At 49.3% G+C, this 20,259-nt stretch overlaps 1 protein-coding gene across 1 annotated transcript; it reads right to left on the bottom strand.

Moving 5' to 3' along the window:
- Window positions 1-49: 49 nt before the first annotated feature.
- On the bottom strand, window positions 50-19,575 carry dlg5a (discs, large homolog 5a (Drosophila)). The gene is made up of 32 exons (XM_077729684.1): window positions 18,717-19,575; window positions 14,198-14,266; window positions 13,156-13,333; window positions 12,506-12,649; window positions 11,775-11,958; window positions 11,061-11,320; window positions 10,395-10,707; window positions 10,083-10,313; window positions 9,576-9,760; window positions 9,380-9,505; window positions 8,852-8,984; window positions 8,477-8,780; window positions 8,151-8,254; window positions 7,567-7,659; window positions 6,520-7,494; window positions 6,333-6,453; window positions 6,120-6,264; window positions 5,366-5,466; window positions 5,196-5,285; window positions 4,650-4,818; window positions 4,400-4,562; window positions 4,194-4,327; window positions 3,937-4,101; window positions 3,685-3,868; window positions 3,336-3,484; window positions 2,907-3,077; window positions 2,634-2,824; window positions 2,425-2,568; window positions 2,106-2,233; window positions 1,913-2,022; window positions 1,662-1,771; window positions 50-1,600 (listed from the first exon to the last, which is right to left on the bottom strand). Exons 1-32 carry the CDS (start codon window positions 19,024-19,026, stop codon window positions 1,497-1,499), a joined length of 5,988 nt encoding a protein of 1,995 aa, XP_077585810.1. The 5' UTR covers window positions 19,027-19,575; the 3' UTR covers window positions 50-1,496.
- Between the last annotated feature and the right edge of the window lie 684 nt (window positions 19,576-20,259).

Here is a 20,259-nt window from a genome sequence, read left to right on the forward strand (position 1 = left end):
TATGGATTATTATAACGAAAGTTGCTTAATAAAACAGCGTCAGCCCACGTTGTGATACAGACAAAAAAAACAAACTTTTATTGTCATGTTAATTCATATCCTGACATACAAATCACGTTCTTTTCATATAAAGACACGTCCAATCTGTACCTGGCGTCTCGTGTCACCTTTCTTCCCCCGTGCTAACTACTCGGAAAAATAGTCACATGACACTTGCTTCGTTTGCGTCTTTCCGCCCTTCTTTTGAAAGGCTAAAAAGTCAAACCCAGTGGACCACGTTTCCTCGGAAAAAAACAAAACAAAGACAAACAAAGTGTGCAAGAATAGATCCCTTTTTTTTCACGTGGAAGAAGCGACGGCTTTTTTTGGAGCTCGTCGGAATACCAAATGCGAGGAACTAAAAAGTGAGACGCACCAAAAACAAACAAAACAAACGTCATTAGTTTCAGTAGAAATGAGCGTACCTAGCATCGCTAGTCTACTGAAAACCTGGCGACCGTTCACAGCTACACAAGTGCAAAACCAAGAAATGTTCGACTCAAGGGGGCGACGTCTTCTTAGCGGATTTTGGCACGGCGAAAAAATTTCGCGGGAAGGCCGTCGCTAGAAAACAAAAAAAAAAAACTCACTTGGGGGGAGGGACGACTTTGAGATATTGCCCCGCCCTCTTTTGGGGGGAAAAACGTGAATACGGGATTGACGGACGACCAAAAAAAAACAACGAAAAAAACAACAAACATGCCAACATGACTGTCAGACCTTCCTAGGTACGTCACCTAGTCAAAATACATGAATATATAGGATTCTTTTATAGATAGATTTACATATTGTAGTATATATATATATATTGATATGTTGGTGTGCGCACGAGTGTGTGTGTGTTTTCTGCATACTCTATGTTAAATACGTGTTAGAGAGAGATAGAAGGATATGATGATGACGACACAGTGGTCTGTCGGTCCGTCGAGCCCTGGAGTGCATTCTGAGGAGGGGAACCCGTTGGGCCATTTTTCAAAAAAATAAACTAAGAAAACGTACTGCCATTGTTACGAGGGCCTCTTCCGCAAGAAGGCACTTTCCCAGGCACTCCCTGTTGCTGCGTAGAGGACGCCATGCATAGAGCCAAGGTGCGTTTGCCGTGGGCGTGGCCAAGCCACGTACGTGTGTACGTAGCAACGCGCCGCCGCCTGGACTGCTACGAAAACGACGTTGGCCAGTGGTGCTTACGGAGATGCTACGGGAAGCGTTGGGACCACGGTGAAAAGTGCAAGGGAGAAAAAAAAACTAAAACAAATATTTAACACTGCTTGAAAAACTATTGATTGATTCAAAATTATGCTTTGTCATTGTGGAGAATGTAATTTTTTGTCAATACTTTGCCAGGGAGATTATTTTGGAGAAATCATGAAAAAAAATTAATCATTTACAATGTAGTGTACCTATGATTCGGGCTCTTTCGTTAAGCGGGAGGGTGACGGAGCTTGGCCGACGGTCCGCTAGGGGCAGCCCAGGGGAGTCCACAGGACTTTATTTTGTTCTTGATCCACTATTGTCACGATCTGAGTGCAAATGTAAGGGAGGGAGCCACCTTGGACGATGCCTGCGGACACAGGGGGCGCCGTTAAACGGGGGGACGGCGACGCGGAAGGCCTGCCACGTACCTGTGAAGAACTTGCTGTAGTCTTGCTCGATCTTCTGTCCGTTTTCAAACTGCTCCTTGGAATGTTTCTGAGACACTTTGTCGCGCAGGTAGATGGGATCTTTTTGCTCCCTGTGGACAAAAGTGGAAGCACAACATAATAGGATGATTAAAACCAAACGTCCGGGCGACCAAACGTCCGGGCGACCAAATGTCCGGGCGACCAAATGTCGAGTACCGGATGGAATCCAATCGAATTGTGATGCCACCTACTTGATCTGCTTGGAGTTTTTGTAGCGGACAAACACAACGATGGGATAAATGTGAACGCTGTGGAGCCTTTCGATGGCGTGCGGCGCAATGTCCAGCAAACAGTGGCAACCCTGAAATGGAAAGCAAACAAAATGGCTCAGACCCAAGAAAAAAGTAAATATAGAACCAAAAAAAAAAACAGAGTCAACCGTACCTTTTCCGTGATTTCCTTGATGGACGCAACGGTGGTGACGTCAAAATGTCCGCTGCGGCGCTTGTAGTCGATAAAGAGGCAGTCTTTGACGCCTCGTTCTATGGCTTGCTGGGATGCCTTCATCACCTCTGCAGTAATGGTCCAAAAACACATCTTAAATCAGAAACTTTTTGCAAAAATTTGTATTTTGGGGGAAATAGTTGGAACGTGGCTCTTGTTCAGCCTAAGTTATGGTCACCATATCGACAGTAAGTGTCCAAGAATGTGTTTTTTCAGCCCACTTTACAGTAATGACTTGGTTCCAGACACCGGACCTTACCCAGAATGCATCTGAAGAACTTTCCGGGGGACTCCTTGACTAGCATCTCCTTGACGGCGTCGGTCAGCGGGCCCAGGACCAGCACGGGCCTGGGGGAGGCGCATTCCACCTTCTGGACCCTCTGGTAGGCCAGGCTGATGCAGTCTGCGTACACAAAACGAGCCGGCGTGACACACTCGGAGGGGGCGGGGCTTGGCCATGGCGCTCACCTTCCAGGAAGGGTAGCGAGTCGGTGCTGATGGCGTCCAGGGCCACCGTCTCTTTGCTGTCTTTGGAGCTGCTCCGTTTGTGCTTCTGCTTCCTCCTGAAGAAGGAGCGGCGGGCGGCGGCCGACAGGGTCTTGCCGCCGTCTTCTTTGCTCTCCGTCACGCTGTGGCGGCGGTAGAACTCTTGGTCCATCCTGGAAGGTCAGTGATACATTTTTTTTTAGACTTTTTTTAGCCGGGTTGGCGTTGGATCCACGTTTAAAAGGGTTAACTGACATGTACTTGCTGGGGATCTGACCCCTCTGGATCTTCTGGGCATTCTCGTCTAGCTGCCACGCCATCCAGCTACCGAAGCTGCCCTTGGGCAAAGACTCGTCCACGTAGAGGATGTCGTCTTTCTTGAACGTCAGGTCCTCCTCGGCCTCGCCCGTACGGTCGTAAAGAGCCCTTGAATCATAAAAACAAACCAACAAAATTAGTGGCGCAAGCGAACGAGTGGTATGAACATGTGCCTCGCGGTTCTGAGATCGAGGGTTCAATCCTGGGCTTTTTGTGTGGATTTTTTCATGCTTTTCTGCGGGTATGGGTACTCTAGTTTCCCCAACATCCTAAAAATGCACATGCTAGGCTAATTGCTAACTGTAAATTGCCCCTAGCTAAGCATGTGTGCATGGATGGTCCTATGTGTAATTGCAGTGCGAGTACCTGATATAAAAACCGTCCCCCGGAACACCTTGGAGCACGTGGAAGTCGTCAGGCCGATGCTGGACCTTCAGCGTGACCGTCTCGGCCGGCTTTAGCATCTCCACGTAGACCTCCTCGGCCGTTTTGTTCTTCATATTCACAGAGTTGTACTGCGAAAAAAAAAAACAAATGGAAACGTGAAATGACATTCAAAGTTGGGCTACTACCAATGAGACACAAAGTTGTCTCACAAAGTACTGACAAATAAGCTTAAGGACAGTTTTTTCCTCCATATCCATCAGGACTCTAAACTTGCGGTATCAGGACACATTATTAAAAAATAAAGACAGAAAAAGCTGTGCCTAAATACCTCCAGAATGAGGTCGCCAGGACGAAGGCCATCGGGACCTCTGGCCGGACTGTCTTCATCCAGACTGTCGATGTAGACGCCTCGCAGGTTCCCACCAGACAAGGTGACCCCCACCTCCACCCCGGGCCGATGCACCGTCACCAGCCGCGGTTCGCCCGCCTTTTTGTTGCCGTCAGAGTGCATTCTGGGCGGTCGCGGGGGGACACCAAATCAGCCCATGTTTCTTTCTTTTGCCAGAAGGAATTTTATTACCTGACATGGTTGCGCGGGCTGGCGGTGGGCGTGGTTTGCTTGGAGGATGGCGTGAGGGTGCCCTCGTCCCTTTCGCTGAGCGTGTCGATGGCGGCGGTGTTTTCCGGCGTGGCGGCGCCGCTTCCCTGTGGCGTGGATCGAGCGCTGACCGGTTCCAGGCGGGAGCTGCCATCATTTACCACAGAAAAAAAAGCACTCTTATTGTCTTTCTAAAGTGAGCGATGCTTTAGCTCGCCGGGAGGATCAAGAAAACCCACCTGGAGCGAGAGTGGTTGCCCAGCTGGTACATGTGCGGGTTGTATTGGGCCATGAGGGTGACCGTGTCGCACTGCTGTCCCACGATGAGGCGCGCCTGCTGCTCGGTGGCGTTGCGCAAGTTGATGCCGTTGAACTGTTGGTGAAAAAAGGGGGCCGGCGTTAGGTCGCCAGTCGCTAATCCGACCGAAGCCTTCGGAACCCTCACCTCCAGGAGTTGGTCCCCATACTCTAGTCCGGCCTGGTGAGCGATGCTGCCCCCGGTGACTTTGGAGACAAAGATGCCGCCGTTCTCGCCGCTAACGATGGAGATGCCCAGAGGCTCGGCGCCTTTCTGCACCACCACGTTGCGTGGTTCTTCCAGGTATGGCCTGCGGGGGAACCAAAAACTTGACTTCCACGGCTTCATAACAAGAGTCATTTTTGCCATGGTGGTTTTTGCCCCTAGATTCTTGTACCTGTCCTTCCTGCGCTCGCCAACGGGTACCGGGCTGACGGAAATGCGGGGCAAGGTGGAGGCGGAGCCTTGCGACGGGTTGCTGACGAAGGACGACGTCTCCAGGTTGAGCGGCGACTGCGGCGGCGTGATCAGGCTGGGGCTGCTGCACTCTGAGTGCGATAGGGAGCCTGTGGAAGCAAAGGGGACATTGACCGCCCTGTACGGTGGGGTGCTGGAGCCTATCCCAGCCAACTATGGGCACACCCAGAACTGGCTGCCGGGGTGCAAAATAATAGCAGGGAATTTTTGGGTAATAAAAGTTGGACATGGTGGAGGAGTGGTTAGAACAACTGCCACACAGATCTGGGGTCGAGGGTTCGATCCCAAGTGGTACTCCTCCCACACCTCAAAAATATGAAAGCTAGGCCAACTGTATGCTAAATTGTCCCTAGCCATGAGTGCTTAATTGCTTGTCTCTTCCATCGCTGTGATTGGCTGGCCACCAATTCAGTTGGGACAGTCTCCAGCACCCCCCGCGACCCTTGTGAGTGATGGAGTGACCCACCTCTGTCCGAGCCCAGCATGGAGCGAGGATAGCGAGGAGTCGAAGGGATTTTGATCCTCTCCGCCCGGTACTGGATGTTATTTGCGGAACCTGCATCCAAAGGTCAAAAGGTCAAACTGATAAACAAGGGAAATGGCGGAAAACGGACTAGCCCGACTGCGAGCACGTACCATGTGACGCACGGGCCCCCCGTGACGACGGGGACTCGACGTATTCTCCGCCTCGCTTCTGTTGGCTGAGGTCCAGGCTCAGACGGCCCTGATGTTGCGGGCTGGACAAAAGATGGAGGGCGGGGGGACGGAAATTCAATTATGCATACCATGCGCGTGCCATAATAGGGCCACGCTAGATATTTCACAGTTCATTACGTTGACGGGTTCCACCCCGAACGCCACCGGAAAACATTCATGGCGAATAACGCTAATACAATTTAATGATATGCTTTGGGGTCTTTGGGGAGGAGACGCGTTGGAAACTAACCGTCATCCCGAGAGCCTGATTGGCTGGCTAGAAAGAGGCTCTTTATTATTTTGTGCTTTTGCTCATCAACATTTCGGTCTACAAAAAATATGGGTTCACTCAATGTACAAAATTCGATTTCAACATTATTATCATGAATAATACTGCAAAAGTAATGTCAATAATATTTTTTGAAGGATTTTTGATTTCAGTATAAGCTTGGCCTTGCTATTAAAGGACATTTTGCTAAAATGCAATGATAATGATAACTATTTCATAGGTTCAAGTCCAAAATGTTGTCATTATTGATCGATTTCTCAATTATTTTTAGACTATTTTAGTTATTGTTTATGTACACTAAGATTAATTGTGGATTTTTTTGTCGAAGGGCTGATTAATGACATTATTTACAGAATTAAAAACAACCCTTTGTGTCCCGCCCCCTTTCCAACCCCAGAAGGTCACCTGGTGGGTGCGTGCTGGTGGCAGATCTGAGAGGCAACCGACGGGCAGTTGCTGGTATGAACGCGATGGCTGCGCACCGTATACACGGGATTCCTCATCACGGCCGTCACGGCGGGACACGGAGACAGACCCCGATGGGCCGAATCTGGCGGGAAAAACCAGACGTTGGCAAAAAAAGGGAAAAGACAAGACGTCAACGTTTGAAGGACTCACTGGGAGGGAGGGTGCCGTTGTAGACGGTGGGCACAAAACCCACGCTGTGCCGATGGGAGCGGCTGGGGGAGGAGCGAAGTGCGTCCCGGGGGTCCGCCGAAGGCTCGTCGTTGGAGTAACTCTGTGACGGACGGAGAAAGTCAAATTAGGTATTCGAACGCTTTGGTTATTCCGCTTTAAAACTGACCTGGAAGGCGGGAATGGTCACGGTCTGCGGCGTCATCCGGCGGCGAAGCGCCGGGGCGGATTTGGGCCGCGGTCGTTTCACCTCCGTCTCCTCCCCCCTGGTTCGTCCGATGTCCTCGTCGCAGGATTTCCTGGAGGTCAAAACCTTGCCGTCCAGGAAGTAGTGGTTGCCGTTCCGGTCTCGCTCACGCTCGCCCTTGGCCGAGACGGCGTTGGCGGCGGCGTCGCCCATGCCGTCCGACGTCACGGTGCAGTCGGACGTGGAGCTGCTCTGGTGTTTGTGTTTAAACTTGAAAGAGTCGCTGCGGGTGGGCGGAGTCGGCGGCGTGGGGGTGGCGGTGGACGAGGAAGAGAAGGAGTCGCTTTTGGAGGTTTGGGGGGAGTGCGAGTGCGTGGGCTTCAATGATGACGGCGTCTCGGGACGTTGTTTGAAGGCGTCCGGGTCAAAAATTGACTTTCTTTGCTTGGGCGATTTGAAGATGGACAACTGCGCCGCCTGGAGTGGACCGCTTCCGTTATCCGGCGCCACCGACATGGCCCCCGCCACCATTTTGGGCCAAGTTCCGCCACTGCGCTTTCGTTCCTGAGCCGCCTCGCCCGTCAGGCAGTCGGGCGCCGAGACCGGGTCAAAAGGCAGGGACGACGGCGCCTTGGAGAAGGGGAAGCACTGCTGAAAGGCGCTAGGGCCGTAGCGCCCGGCGCCCAGGTCGCATGCCGGGCGTAGACCGGCGGCGTGGAGGGATCCCGTGGAGAAGGGTTTGCCAGCGTCCCCGTAAAGCGGGCCCGCTTCCGCCCGGTGCTTCCGGCGCTCGGCCACGTCGGGGCAGAAGATTTCCGTCTGCGTGGAGCTGTTGTGTTTGAGGTGGCGCCCGTTTCGACAGTGGAGCTCGGAGGGGTGGGCGCGCCCGTTGGATTTTTCCGATGATTCGCGGAGGCTCTCGAAGAGGTTCTGGCCGGATGTGCTGTGAGGAAAGAACTGCCGCAGAAGAGGACGGAGAAAGAAGGAACGTCAAAAATGGAGGAAGAAAGACAAGAGAAAGCCGCCCACCTTCATGAGGGAAAGACTAAGAGAATCCCTGCCATTCCTCAACAAGGCCTCGCACTCGGTCACCGACTTGTTATCCAGAGCGATGCCATTTATCTGGGGAGGGACAAGACCGCAAAAATGAGGACATCAGCAGGCTTTCTTCATCAAGATGGCAGCTGCACTTTTCGTGGTGATTTCGCCCCGAAATCTAGGCCAACGCGTGCCTATCTCGCCATTTCCATCACAATGGGAAGGACTTGAGAAGGCTGCTTGAAATAAATGTTGCCAGATAAGAAATTGCGGGGGCGGATGTCAGATTAAAATGGGTCACAACCACAAAATGAATACGTTTTTTAATCTGCCAGTGAATCGTATCTGTTGCCTGTGGCCATTCGTTTTTCAACATTCAAGTGCTTTTTCAGATCTCTGTATTCTCTCTCTCTCTTTGGACGCAAATACGATTTAATCCCGGACCAGACTATTGTAAACAATGTTAAATTGTTTACAAAGCAAAACCCGGATGAAAAAGTCAACCCGGAACCCGGGCGAGATTAGCGATACTTGCTTTTTTTTTGGCGTGCAAAATGTTAATGTGCGGGACTCACGGCGATGAGCCTGTCGCCAACGGCCAGCGTGCCCTCTTTGGCTGCCGGGCTGCCCTGGACGACCGTGGTGACAAATACGCCGTTTTCCAGACCTATCCCGCTCTCTGGAACACATCAAAAAAATGAGAGAGATCATTAAATGAACCTTGTATCCAAAAACTTTGAATTTCTGAAACAAATAATAGTTTAATAGGACTAATATAACGGAAAGCACAAACAAAAAAAGCCCTTTAAAAGCTAACAGTATCCACTGGGTGGCGCTGCTGTCAAAATAGCATGTACAGTGGCCAAAACGGAAGATGACAGTACACTCGAAGTTGGCCTACCTTTGTGGCCCATCAGATTAATGTGAACGGGCGTGAGCAGCCTCCCCCCGAGAGACTTCCTCCTCCGCACCACCATGTTGACGACCCCCCCGACGTTGAGGACGGCCTTCATGACCTGCTTGCGATCTTTGTTGGTCAGGTCGATGTCGTTGATCTTCAGCAACCAGTCGTTGACCCTCAACCTCCCGTCCGCGATGCTTCCTTTGTCCACCCGCGTCACGAATAGTCCGCAGTCGCCGGGTAAGTAAGGATCGTTGGCCCCCTCGGAGATATCGAACCCGAGGGCCTTCAAGTCCATGTCGTCCTAGAAATTGATTGACGTGGGTGAATTTATGGATTAAAAATGTAAAAAAAATGTAGCGAGCTTGCACTGACTCGATCCTTCTCAAATTCCACCACTTCGGTCTCCCACTCCAGGGAGTCAGTGTCGATGGCCGAGTCGTGCGAACTGTGGGCTACCAGCTGACAGAAGCGGGCCTCCTTCTCCAGCTGCCCTTCCATTTTCTCCCTGTACCGGCAGAAATCACAAAATAAGCACAACTTTGCGCGTAAAATGACCAAAACGGCCGCATTTGACCATTTTTCACGGTCAATTGTACCATAGCAGGTCTTGGGAACTTATTTCCTGGGTGAATATAATTTCGAGAGCTGGTTTCAACAGTAAACTCTCTGTCATGTTGTCAAACGTCCGCAGACCAAACGTCCGGGCGACCAAACGTCCGGCCGACCAAACGTCCGGGCGACCAATCATCCGGGCGACCAATCATCCGGGCGACCAAAATGTCCGGGCGACCAAAATGTCCGAGCGACCAAACGTCCGGTCGACCAAACGTCCGGGCGACCAAACGTCCGGGCGACCAAACATCCGCGCGACCAAACGTCCGAGTACCCGACAAGACTCACCTCATCTCTTTGAGCTCCCGCAGAGCGTCATTCTTCTGCTTCCTGGTGTCGTCCAGATTGCGCAGCGCGTCGGCCAGATCGCTGACGGCCCGGTCTCGCTCCCGACGTAGGTTATCGCAAAGCGTCCTGGGGAGGGGTCAGAAGGTGGTCAGAAGGGGGCTCAGCGCTGTCAGAACGTATCCGAGGCTTGACCCACCTGATGCTCTCCCTCTCGGCCACGATTTTGTCTCGCTCTTGGAAGGCCCAATCCCGTCGGCATTTGGCCACCTCGGTCTCCTGAATGGCCTCCCTGAGCTCCTGGGACATGGCCTCGTATTGTTTCCTCAACATGTCGATCTCCTTGTTGGCCCGTTCCATGTCCAGCGTGGCCGAGTCTTGTTTCTGCGGGAGGACATTTGGTGAGTAGATTTTGTTAAAATGTCTTATTCATGTATTCATTTTGCGTGTTTTATGGTTCAGTGTCTTTCTACCTGGGAGCAAGTTTGTTCCATTATTCATAAAAGCAGTTTCAGAATGCATAGTCAAAGATGCCTTTAGCTCAAATGCTAAGGCTGCTTGTCAAAAAAACTATTTTCACATGCAATTCGTTGCTGGATGAAAGGATTAAACAGAAGAGGTGTAGAAAGCCACACTACGAGTTAGCCACTACGCTAGCCACATTTGTGAGACATTCAAGATCTCAATTAGGGTTCAATTGGCTCACCTGCCGGGCCTGGTAGTACTCTCGAAGGAGCTGATCCCTCTGGATGATGGCCTCGGTCCTCTCCTTGCGAGCCACGTCTCGCTCCTCCCGGACCATCTCGATGTCCTTGCAGGCCTGGCTGAGTTCCTTCTGAGCCTCGGCTTTGTCCTTGACCTCGTGGCAGTATTTCTCCAGCAGCTCGTTCCTCTCGCAGATGGCCCTGTCGCGGTCCACCAGCGAGGAGTTCAACTCCTCCCGTGGCAGAAGAAGGACAACATTTAGTTTCTCAGTTCCGTTGAAAACCGTCGACGACGTTCTTCCACGGTTCCTCACCTGCCTGAGGGCCTCCAACTCCTCGCTGGCCACCACCCTCTCCGAGGAGGTGTTCTTGAGGCGGGCCTCGGCGGCTTCTAGCTCGGTCTGCAACTTGTCCAGCTCCTTGATGACCTGGTCTCGCTCGCTCATGATGAGACGGTATTCGTTGAAGACGGAATCGCGCTCCTCCTTGTACTTGTCGCAGTCCTTGGCCGACTTGAGCTGCAGGTTCTTATAGCGCGTCACCTCCGACTGCAGACGCTCCATTTCGCGTTGGAGCTCCTTGTTTTGAGCCGAAGACTTGTTCAGCTCCTGCTGCACCGAATCGAACCTGGGACGACGTGATTGGGCGATGAAAAGGGGGCGGACCAAAGTGGAACAAACGGGGAAACCGAACAACGTTCGTTGGGATCTACCAATGCTACTACTGGTCGATAGCCCGTTTGCTTCCTTAGCTAGGCTAACATAAATTTGGCTCTTTTTGCTTAAGGGACTCTTACTGATGGTCATGTTCGTCGACCATAGGTGGCGCTAGGTGCTTACTCCTGCCCTCCTGGGTTCATTACGGCTTCTACGCGAATAAGAATCACTTTATCCTTGGCTTATAGGCATTTGCTAATCCACTCTGAGGTAATTATGGCTGATTTCTGGCAACGGTTTCGAACGTTTGTGGCATGTTTTTACCTCCTCATGGAAGTGGAGTACTGCTGCTGATAGTGCACGGCCGAGTCTCGTTGCAAGAGCAAAGCATCCGTCTGCTTCTGCAGCCGGCGATTCTCCTCCTCGGCCTGTTCCAGGCGGCTCAGGTCCGTGTTGTGGGCCGCCACCTTGTCGCCGTAGCGCTTGCTGAGGGCGTCGTAGTCCTTCTTTACGCCCTCCAGCTTGTCCATGGCCGTGTCGTACATTTTGTTCAGGACCTCGGAGGAGCCCTTTTCCCGCATCACCTGCCGGGTGCAAAACAACGAACGTGTCAATACGTATGTATTTGTTTTCTGGGATGTTTCCAACCCTCAGGATTATTTTATACGCAGCCATTGGAAGTTGTGGATGTCAAATCCATTTGAACTGGGAAGCCTGGCATTGAATCATCATGTTACTGCACCATTTTTACGATTATTGGAAAAAAAGTGAGCTGCTCAAAGCGGCCTTAGAAGAAAAAAACGCTACATTCTCACCAAACATTTTCCAAAATACATGCCATCTACAGTCATTGCGCTATTCCTGACCATCTGGGGGCGACAAAGAGCAAACACGGCCATTTTCTAATCCAACCAGAATAAATCACGGCACCCTTGGCGGTACTCTGCATTATTTAGAGATAGGTCAACGTACTCGACGAAGGCGGCAAATGAGTGGCTATATTAACAGCCGCGTATCGTTATTACGGTAGCGGTGTACCTGCTGTTGCTGCTGGCGCAGATCGGACAGTTCCTTTTGGTCTTGTCCGTGCAGGCGGCGCAATTCCTCGCAGCTCTGTTTGAGGTGATTGTGCTCTCGGACCAGTTGAGCGTTGTCCCTCCGCAGGGTCTCCGTCTCCTCCTTCAGTTGGGTCTGTTCGCCCAGGACGCGGCTGTGCAGCATGCTGCAAACACGAAAACGAGCCTCGTTGGTGCCAAAAAGTCAGCTTTTAGCTTCTCTAGCTTTTAGTTTGTTGCCTATCTGGTTTGCTTCCATTTGGCATTTGGAAGTTAAATTGAAAACCTACTCGGAAAGGCTTAAAAAGTGGGTTGTTGTTGTTTCCTGGAGGCGTTTACATACATTTTACATGAGGAAACGTGTCTAAATAAAGACGTGTTTCACAAGATTTTTGGAGCCGAGGCTAAGCGGCTAAAAAAATATGAAACTATGTAGCGTATGTGACCAAAACAAAAGGGATTCTTATCAAAATTTTAGCAACAGGAATCCAATAAATAAAATATTTCATTTTTTATACCGACCTTGCACTGTGAATCAAGTCAAGGTACATTAAAAAATCCTGTAATAACTCAACTATTTTATTTTTTGAGCAATTTTACTTCCCATAATATTAACTCAATGTCAAAAACACAACATTTTTGAACATGGGATTATATCAGAAAATTAAAGTGTCTTCCTCAGTGTTTTAAGAGAGAAATAAAGTAGTTACTCACTGGTAGAAGTCGGCCTCTTTGACGGCCTCCTCGCACCTCTTGAGCGTTTTGGTGTGCTGGTTCTGGAGAGACTGCAGATCTGCCATGGCCTTCATACACTGGCTTTTTAAGCGCTCGTAGTCATGGCCCACTTTGGAATTTGGCCTTAAAAACGGAGGAAGGTTTCCATACTCAGAAATAGCGCAGACAAAACTCAAGAAACGCTCAGGATTCCTCTCGTCAGAGAGAAAGAATGCCCACACGCTCAAAAGACCTTCTTGAGGGAAAAAAAAACAAAAATGACGACTTTCAATCATTTTATCATCCCGTGGGCTTGTGTTTACTTTCTGAAATTCCAGGACGACATACAGTAGGAACATTTCAAATGTTAAATACAGTAATCCCTCCATTAATGTGGTTTAATGTAGACCAGAAATGGCCGCCATAAACGGAAAAACCACAAAGTAGGGTCATACCCGGTATATTAAATGATTTTTTTCTTTTTTGAGACTCCTGTTTGTGCGCCATTTAATATACCCGGGTATATTAAACAGCAAAATACGGTAGTGAAACTGCAAAAGTTGAAGTCACTAAAAGTTGCAATTGGAGTTGAAAAAGGTGGCAAGAATAAACAAAATATTCTAAATAAAGCCAGGACTAAACATAGCTACCTGCAGTCGTCAAAGGTGGTGCCGGGGGAAGCCAGCGCCAAACGCTTGCGGAGTTCGTCGCGTTCCCTGGTCACCTGGCGGAGTTGGAACAGCACCGTGTCCAAGTGGTCGCCGCCGGGCGGACGGTTGTCGTTGACGGCGGGGGGAGGGGAGGACGCCTCTCCGTTCACGGGTGAACCTGCAACAGTTAGCAAAGGTCGCTACAGTCATTCCTGGCTTACAACTTACATATGTGACAACATATGTAATAATAAATGGTGCTGACTGTGAGGCTTCAAAAAGCTAAATATAGCATTGGACACGTTTATGGAATAAAATATCAGTTTATAGATGTTTTTGGGTCAAATATCGAAGCCTTTGAGACATGCTGGTGGTAAAACTCTACCCAAATGAATGTGACTTGGCGCCAGTTTCTTGTCCGTGACCGCAACAAGAAGAGACCAGCAGAATAATTCCTACATTACGTACGTACGTAATCCTCAAGGATGGCGGCGGTGCCAGTGGGCCGCAAATCCCCCGAAAGATGTATCTCGTAATTACAAAAAGTGTCATCTGGGACTAGAGAATGTGTCATTGGAACCTACATTTTGGTGCCATCTTAAAGCGCGTTCTGCTCGGACTGAATTTCATTGTTACGGGGGGCTTGTGGGCAAGATGGACGCACTTTGGAGACTGGGCCAAAAAAGACAAGCCGGTGGGTCGGCGTCCAAAGGATAGCGAAGAGAGCGGCCGGCCGGCCGGCAGGAAATTGGAGGATTATGTTGTTCTTTGACTCCACTTTTTGGCCCTTCTTGCCGCTTTATGTAATGCAGCTGAGTCATTTGGCGCCGCGTCAAAAGGAGCCACAAGCACGCCAGCCATCTTGCAAATGCCAGATTTTCCCAAATACACCATGTCAGGAATGATATCTAATCATATACAATCAATATAGGAGTTCCATTTATGGACTTTTAGGGGAAAAGACGACTTTTGGGTTCACGTTAGCAAGAGAAAAATAATGGAGAAGCAAGGCATTGGTTAAAGGTTCGCTAAGCGTACTTACCCACGCTGCTGAGCGAGCTGCTGCTCTCCGAGTCGGACGGCATGGCGGAGAGGACGCTGTACGTGGAACCTGCCGACACAAAACCAAACAATGTCAGATGTCAATCTTCCAAGGACAAAACCAATTGAAAGCTCTGAAAATATTGGACGGAAAACCAAAACAAAAAAAATGGCTAAACTGGGACAATACTGTTAAATAAGCTGATGCTCTCTTGCCATTACAAAGCTCCTCTTGCACTGCAAAATTTGCAAAAAATAATAATAATACATTTAAAAAAAAACAAGTAGCTGGCTCTAAATGTGACTGTGTAGTTCCCTTCAGAAAGATTACATTTACCCAAAACTAAACTATTAGCCTTCATAACCCTTAATCTTACATATTGACATATATTTTCATTCAAATGAAGACCGGGGCTCGGACCAACGTCACTCCTATGCGAGCCGCCATGACGGCTGTCGACAATAAAGCACCATAAACAACCCTCACTTTACTTCATCTAGTTTACGTATATTTCAGCTAATGTCACAGTTCCAACAGGATTTTCTCTTTTTCTATGGCATATACACAACTCTCCATATTCATTTATATATTTATTTTTAGGCGCATGGACCTACAATGCAAAAAAAGAGGATATTTTTGACGCTCCAAAGGGCAACGCTTACCTTCCGGCAAAATGAGGAGTTTTTTTTTTGTCCAAAGCCGAGGTTCAGGAATAGAAAGCGTTTACGGACGAAAACACATTTTAGCTTTAATTGCACGTCAGTCCATTAAAGGTCAGCTTCGTTTGGTTTTTGGCGAATCAGACGAGGCCTTGCAAATTGAAATCATTAAATGTGTTTTTATTTTTTGGGGGGGCTATATAACCTGTTACCATCGGGTGAATAGTTTCGCAGTTTAATTTGTCCACTAAATTCTCTGCACTTGACCTCATTAAGGTCGTTGATGAGAAGGGGGAGGCGGCTTAGGGGGGGACGGGGGTGCCGTGGAATGGTTGGCAGCAATTTACAGGACAAACAGAGAAATGATCACTTGTTCATCATTTAGCATTCAATGAAGCTGTTTTTGGAACGTTCAAATAATATGACAACAGCCATTGAAAATGCCCAACAAACGTTTTGTAAAGACCATCAATTGACTGACACGTTGGTGTCAGTGGAAAGCTTAGCTTATCAAAAGTCGTTTTTTTGAAGTGGCCTATGAAGCAGATTGGACGTAAGCCAACATCATCAGCACGACATCTCCTGAAAAGTCATTTGCATGATTGCGACAGCTGACTTTTTGAACTCGCCATCCCAGCGAGCGAATGAGCGAATGAGCGGGTGTCGCCGTCAACAAAGCGGCTTTAGCCGCAGCCTCGTGCCTGTCGGCTAATTCCTTTTCAAATTCGACTGACAGGAAAAGATGGAAACGTTGGCGCTTTGAAGGAATTTGCTTGAAAATGCAGTCCACGTAACACAAATGAATCACTGGAAAAAAGCAACAATAACGAAAAATACATCGGAAACTGTAGCCAATTCAATTCAGTTGGTTCGTTTTGGGCCGCTTTCACGTCAACTGGATTTCACGGGGACCATATTTAGATATTTTTTTGTTATAAATGGATTAAAAGAACTGGATTAAAAGCCTTGAATATTCTGTTTTTTATAGATCTACAACCATGTTTATTTTAGTTTTTTTTGTATATTTTTAGATTTTACAAAATGATTTTTCAACTAAAAACATTAAAAAATGGATTAAAAATGACAATGATTGATTTAAAAGGGGGAAAATCAGAAAAATTGATATATATATATATCTATACTCTATATTTCAATTTCATCCTAAAACAGAAAGTCGGCACTCATGATTGACTTTCCCGGGCCGCACAAAATGATCCGGCGGGCCAGATTTGGCCCCCAGACCGCCACTTTGACACCTATGCGGCGTAGACCAATGTGCTCGTTTACAGCCCATGGGAAAGCAACAGTTTAAAAAAACATGCATATATATATATATGCAAATGTTTGAATTTGTTTGACATTTTGGATTTTTTTTCCCACCAAGGCTTTTTGTAAGCTGAATCCTTTGCACGTACGTAAGTATTTGTAACTAGAGGTACAAGATGCGACGGCAAACTATGAATGGTGTTGAATTGCAATTGTGACAGGACCCATTAGTTCTCATTAGATACCATGACAGTCTTGGCAAAGAAGCCCAAGGTGCGAAACGTGGCGGCGTGAGGGGACCCCGGGCGGTGTAGCTATCATCTAAATAGGTCATGGGAGGACCACCATCTACCTTGGGGGGTCTCGCCACAGCCACGTGCTCCACGGCTTGGGCTATGTGAGGCGGGCGCTCGGGCGCGTGAGGCGAGGTGACGTGGCACGTTGCCATGGTGAGGCCGGCTGGCCGGGTGAGGGGAGGGGGTGGGCTTTGGGGGGCGCGTACCATCGGGCGGGGGGGAGGCAAGAAAGGCCAACTAAAGATGCCAACGTGTACTTTTATTCATTCCACTTGTCCTCACAAGGGTAGCAGGGGGGTGCCGGAGCATATCCCAGCTGACCTTGGGCCAGATTGGGTCATGTGTCAAAGTGGCCTAGCAATTCTGGGGACTGGGGTTTGAATCCAGGTCGGTCCTCCTGACGCTAGCTATAAATGATTGGCTTTTTGTGTCATTGTGATTGGCTGGCTACCTATTCAGGACCCCTTTGAGTATAAACAGCCGGCTCAGAATTATGTTTTATTTTTTAATTTATAATTCCTTGGTTTAAATTTAAGTAGGATTTGATTGTCTATCTCCATCACTGGCTGGTAATGGGTTCAAAATAAATGAACGTATACGGAAAAAATATATTTATTTTCTGGGTTCCTTTTCACACAGTGAAGGTAGATGGGATGCGTTCCCCTTGGAAGTGGCGATACGTGTGGACGTGACTGGTGTGGCGTGACGGGTCGCACGTCTCAAAACACACACACAAATACACACACTGGGAGAAGTGAGGGCAGGTCCGGCCGGCCGCTAGCAGATATTTCCAAGTCAGCGCTCTTGACGGCAGCGTGAGGGTGATAATTCATGGCATCTTTGTCACAGCTTGATGGAGTGAGACACAAAGTGGGAGAGAACGCACACACACACACACATAGACAGAAGGCCCACAAATGTATGTGTTGGGTAGCAAAGTGCTGAGCGGGCATTTTGGCCATGCCCAACAAAAAGCCTCTTGTTCCTCTTTGTATAACCCGGCCGCCGGCCATCTCTTCTGCCGCGCGACAAACTTTTTAGCCTAACTGGTTTATTGGACGCAGGGCAAACTATAGAATTTTTTTTTTTAAGTGCGACTTATATTCCGTCAAATACGGTACGTTGTCCCCTTGTAGGACAGAAGATGCCACGCTGCCGAGACACGCCCGCGAATCAGATCGCCGGCATGGTTGGCAGCTGCGTGAAAAAAATGAACAGTATTTCAGGATCAGCGCTAATCCCCAACAGCAACAATCATTGCGAGAGATTTGGCGGCTTTTACGGCTTTTGGGGGGGGGGGGGGGGGCGTGGGGAGCGTGGAGGGGAGGGGATTTCCCATCGTGGACCTAAAACGTCGGGGACAAAGCATCCCCTGTGTCCAGAGGACGGGTCCCGCTCAGAAAAGAAGGGCGCGATATTTTGATTAACGGGCCGATTTACTACCGCGCCGACGGTAAATCTGCTCGACGTTGGCGCGCGGGCAGGTCGCCGTCGTGCGGCGGTTGCGCCCGTTGTCATGGAAACAAGTGCGCCGAGCTAATGCGCCGTGACCGCGGCACGCCACCGACGGCAAACTTGATGCTGATGTCGACGGGGAATATTCTCGTAGTGTAAGTGGATGGATGGCGGTGGTTTAGCACGCTAAACGCGAGTTTCTGCTAAAGGAGAATATATACAAGGGGGGCGGGGTTAAAAAAATGGGGGTTACAAAAAGGGCATTGATACGCCCCTGCTGAGACTATCGCGTCAGCCTCACAGTTCTTGGGTCGTGGGTTCGATCCTGTTTTCTACAGGTACACATTCCAAAAACTTGAATTCGAAGCTAACGGTAATGTAATAAATGTCCGCCCACATAAAAAGCCATGACATAATTATTATTTAAATTTACATATGGGGGTATGTTGACTAAATATTTGCAGCATTCTCAAAAGCATTTAAAGATTGAATTTTCTGTACCTTTACCTGTCCAATAAGGGTCAGTAGAGAGCAAATGTAAAAGAAGCATCTTCCAATCAGAGGCCTCTGTTTTTCTTTTTACATCTTTCAAAATCTTTGTATATTTTAATTATTTTACATCCCACCCAAATACATAAATTAAATGTACCTGATTCCAATCCTCTAAAAAAACTGCATAATGGCCACAATTCCGGGCCCATGATTCTGATATGAATACATTTTCTGACTTTACAATCATTCATTGAAAAAATGCCATCACTACTACGTAATCCGTACAATTGCTTTTCACAGAGGATAAAGAATATGTGCAAGCGACCACACATACACACGCACATTTCTTACCGGTGTTATGGTCCGCGGGGCCGCCTCCACCGTTGCTTCCGCCGAAGAGGGCGGCGTGCAGGTCCGGGTACGCCTTCTCCAGGGCCAGGCACAGGTCTCGGAAATGGTCGCTCTCCTTGTTGCTGAGCATCTTGAGCAGAAGCTCCACTTTTTCCGCGCTGGACGAGCAGTTCTGCTCCAGCTCGAAGCGGTCCAGCTGGCTGAGGGCGCCCGAGACGACGAGAGGCTCCACCAGCCGGTCGGCGTCCACCACGGACTCCACCAAGTTCTGGTGGCATCGCTCCAGTAACTCTTTGTGCTTGGCTTCCATTGCTCCGCCGCGATGGTGCTGGTGTTTGGCCGGTGGTGGTGGCCCGTATTGGCCGTTGTTTCACCCCGCCTGAGCCGCCGCCTCCTCCGCCGCCTTAGCTTCTGACAAGCTAACGCTAATACCCGTAAGCTATCCGAAGTAGCGAGCGATTAGCCAACTTACGCGAGTTCGCTTGAGCCGCCGCGGCATCGGGAGAGCACCGTTCACAGCGCCGCGGTCGTGGGAAAGGCACGCGGAACCATGTTGCTTGCCCGGGGCCGTTGAGTGCACGGGAGAGCGACACATTGTCCCATCTTACTCGCGTGTGGCCATTCGGGTCCTACTCCAGCTCCTTTCCCAGCACCGACACATTTCGATCCCCGTCTTTGCTCTTCTCGGGAAGAGTGCGAGTCGACCGCCTGGCCCAGGGAGGGAGGAAGGCAAGGTAAACAAAATCCCAAACCAAAACAAAAAGAAGTCATGCAACTCTGTCGCCGAGGCTCCGCTCCGCTGTATCCTCCGCCATGTCTGAGCGAGTCAGCAGCTGCTGCCCGCTGTCAATCAACCAGCCGCGCAATGCCCAAATTTGGTCGAGGAGGCGGGGCTTCGACCAGTCGCTCCTGCTTCTTCAATGGGCGTTGACGTGACGTCATGTAGCGTCGATGATGCTAATTGAATTGAAGATGGATTCGACTGAGTGCTAAATGTTTACCATTGATTTTAGCAAACAATCTGAAAGAGGGGTTCAAATACGTGGAAAAATGGAAAAACATTGGAATTCAAATTTAGCATTCACAGTATCTACTTGTGATAAACACAATGAAATTCAGAGCAGAATGATGAGTTTGTTTATTCTTGTTTATCATTTCCACTATAGAATGATTTCCTGACCCATGTATCGATAATTTCCGCTTGGTAATCATGGGCCTTGTATCACAAATCTTTTACTATCGCCGGTTTCCCGCCCGTTTTAAAACGTAACGTGGAGATAAAATTCCACGCTTACATAACGATGTTGCTGTAGCCATGGGCGTATGAACCGTGTACCATCTCCATTCAAGCTGCAAAGCCCCCCCCCCCCACCCAACACACACACACATGCACGACTCTTAGAGTGGTTCTTAAGAGCTAGCCGAGCACTGACAAACGATATTAGCATGGGTGAACTAAGACAAGATGATGGATGGCGTCCCTCGGTCCGTGGGCGTTTACCTCTCACAAAGCGTGCGTGCGTTGACCTTATTGGAGCGTGCG

The sequence above is a fragment of the Stigmatopora nigra genome, chromosome 12 (assembly GCF_051989575.1).
Source record: "Stigmatopora nigra isolate UIUO_SnigA chromosome 12, RoL_Snig_1.1, whole genome shotgun sequence".
Taxonomy (NCBI): domain Eukaryota; kingdom Metazoa; phylum Chordata; class Actinopteri; order Syngnathiformes; family Syngnathidae; genus Stigmatopora; species Stigmatopora nigra.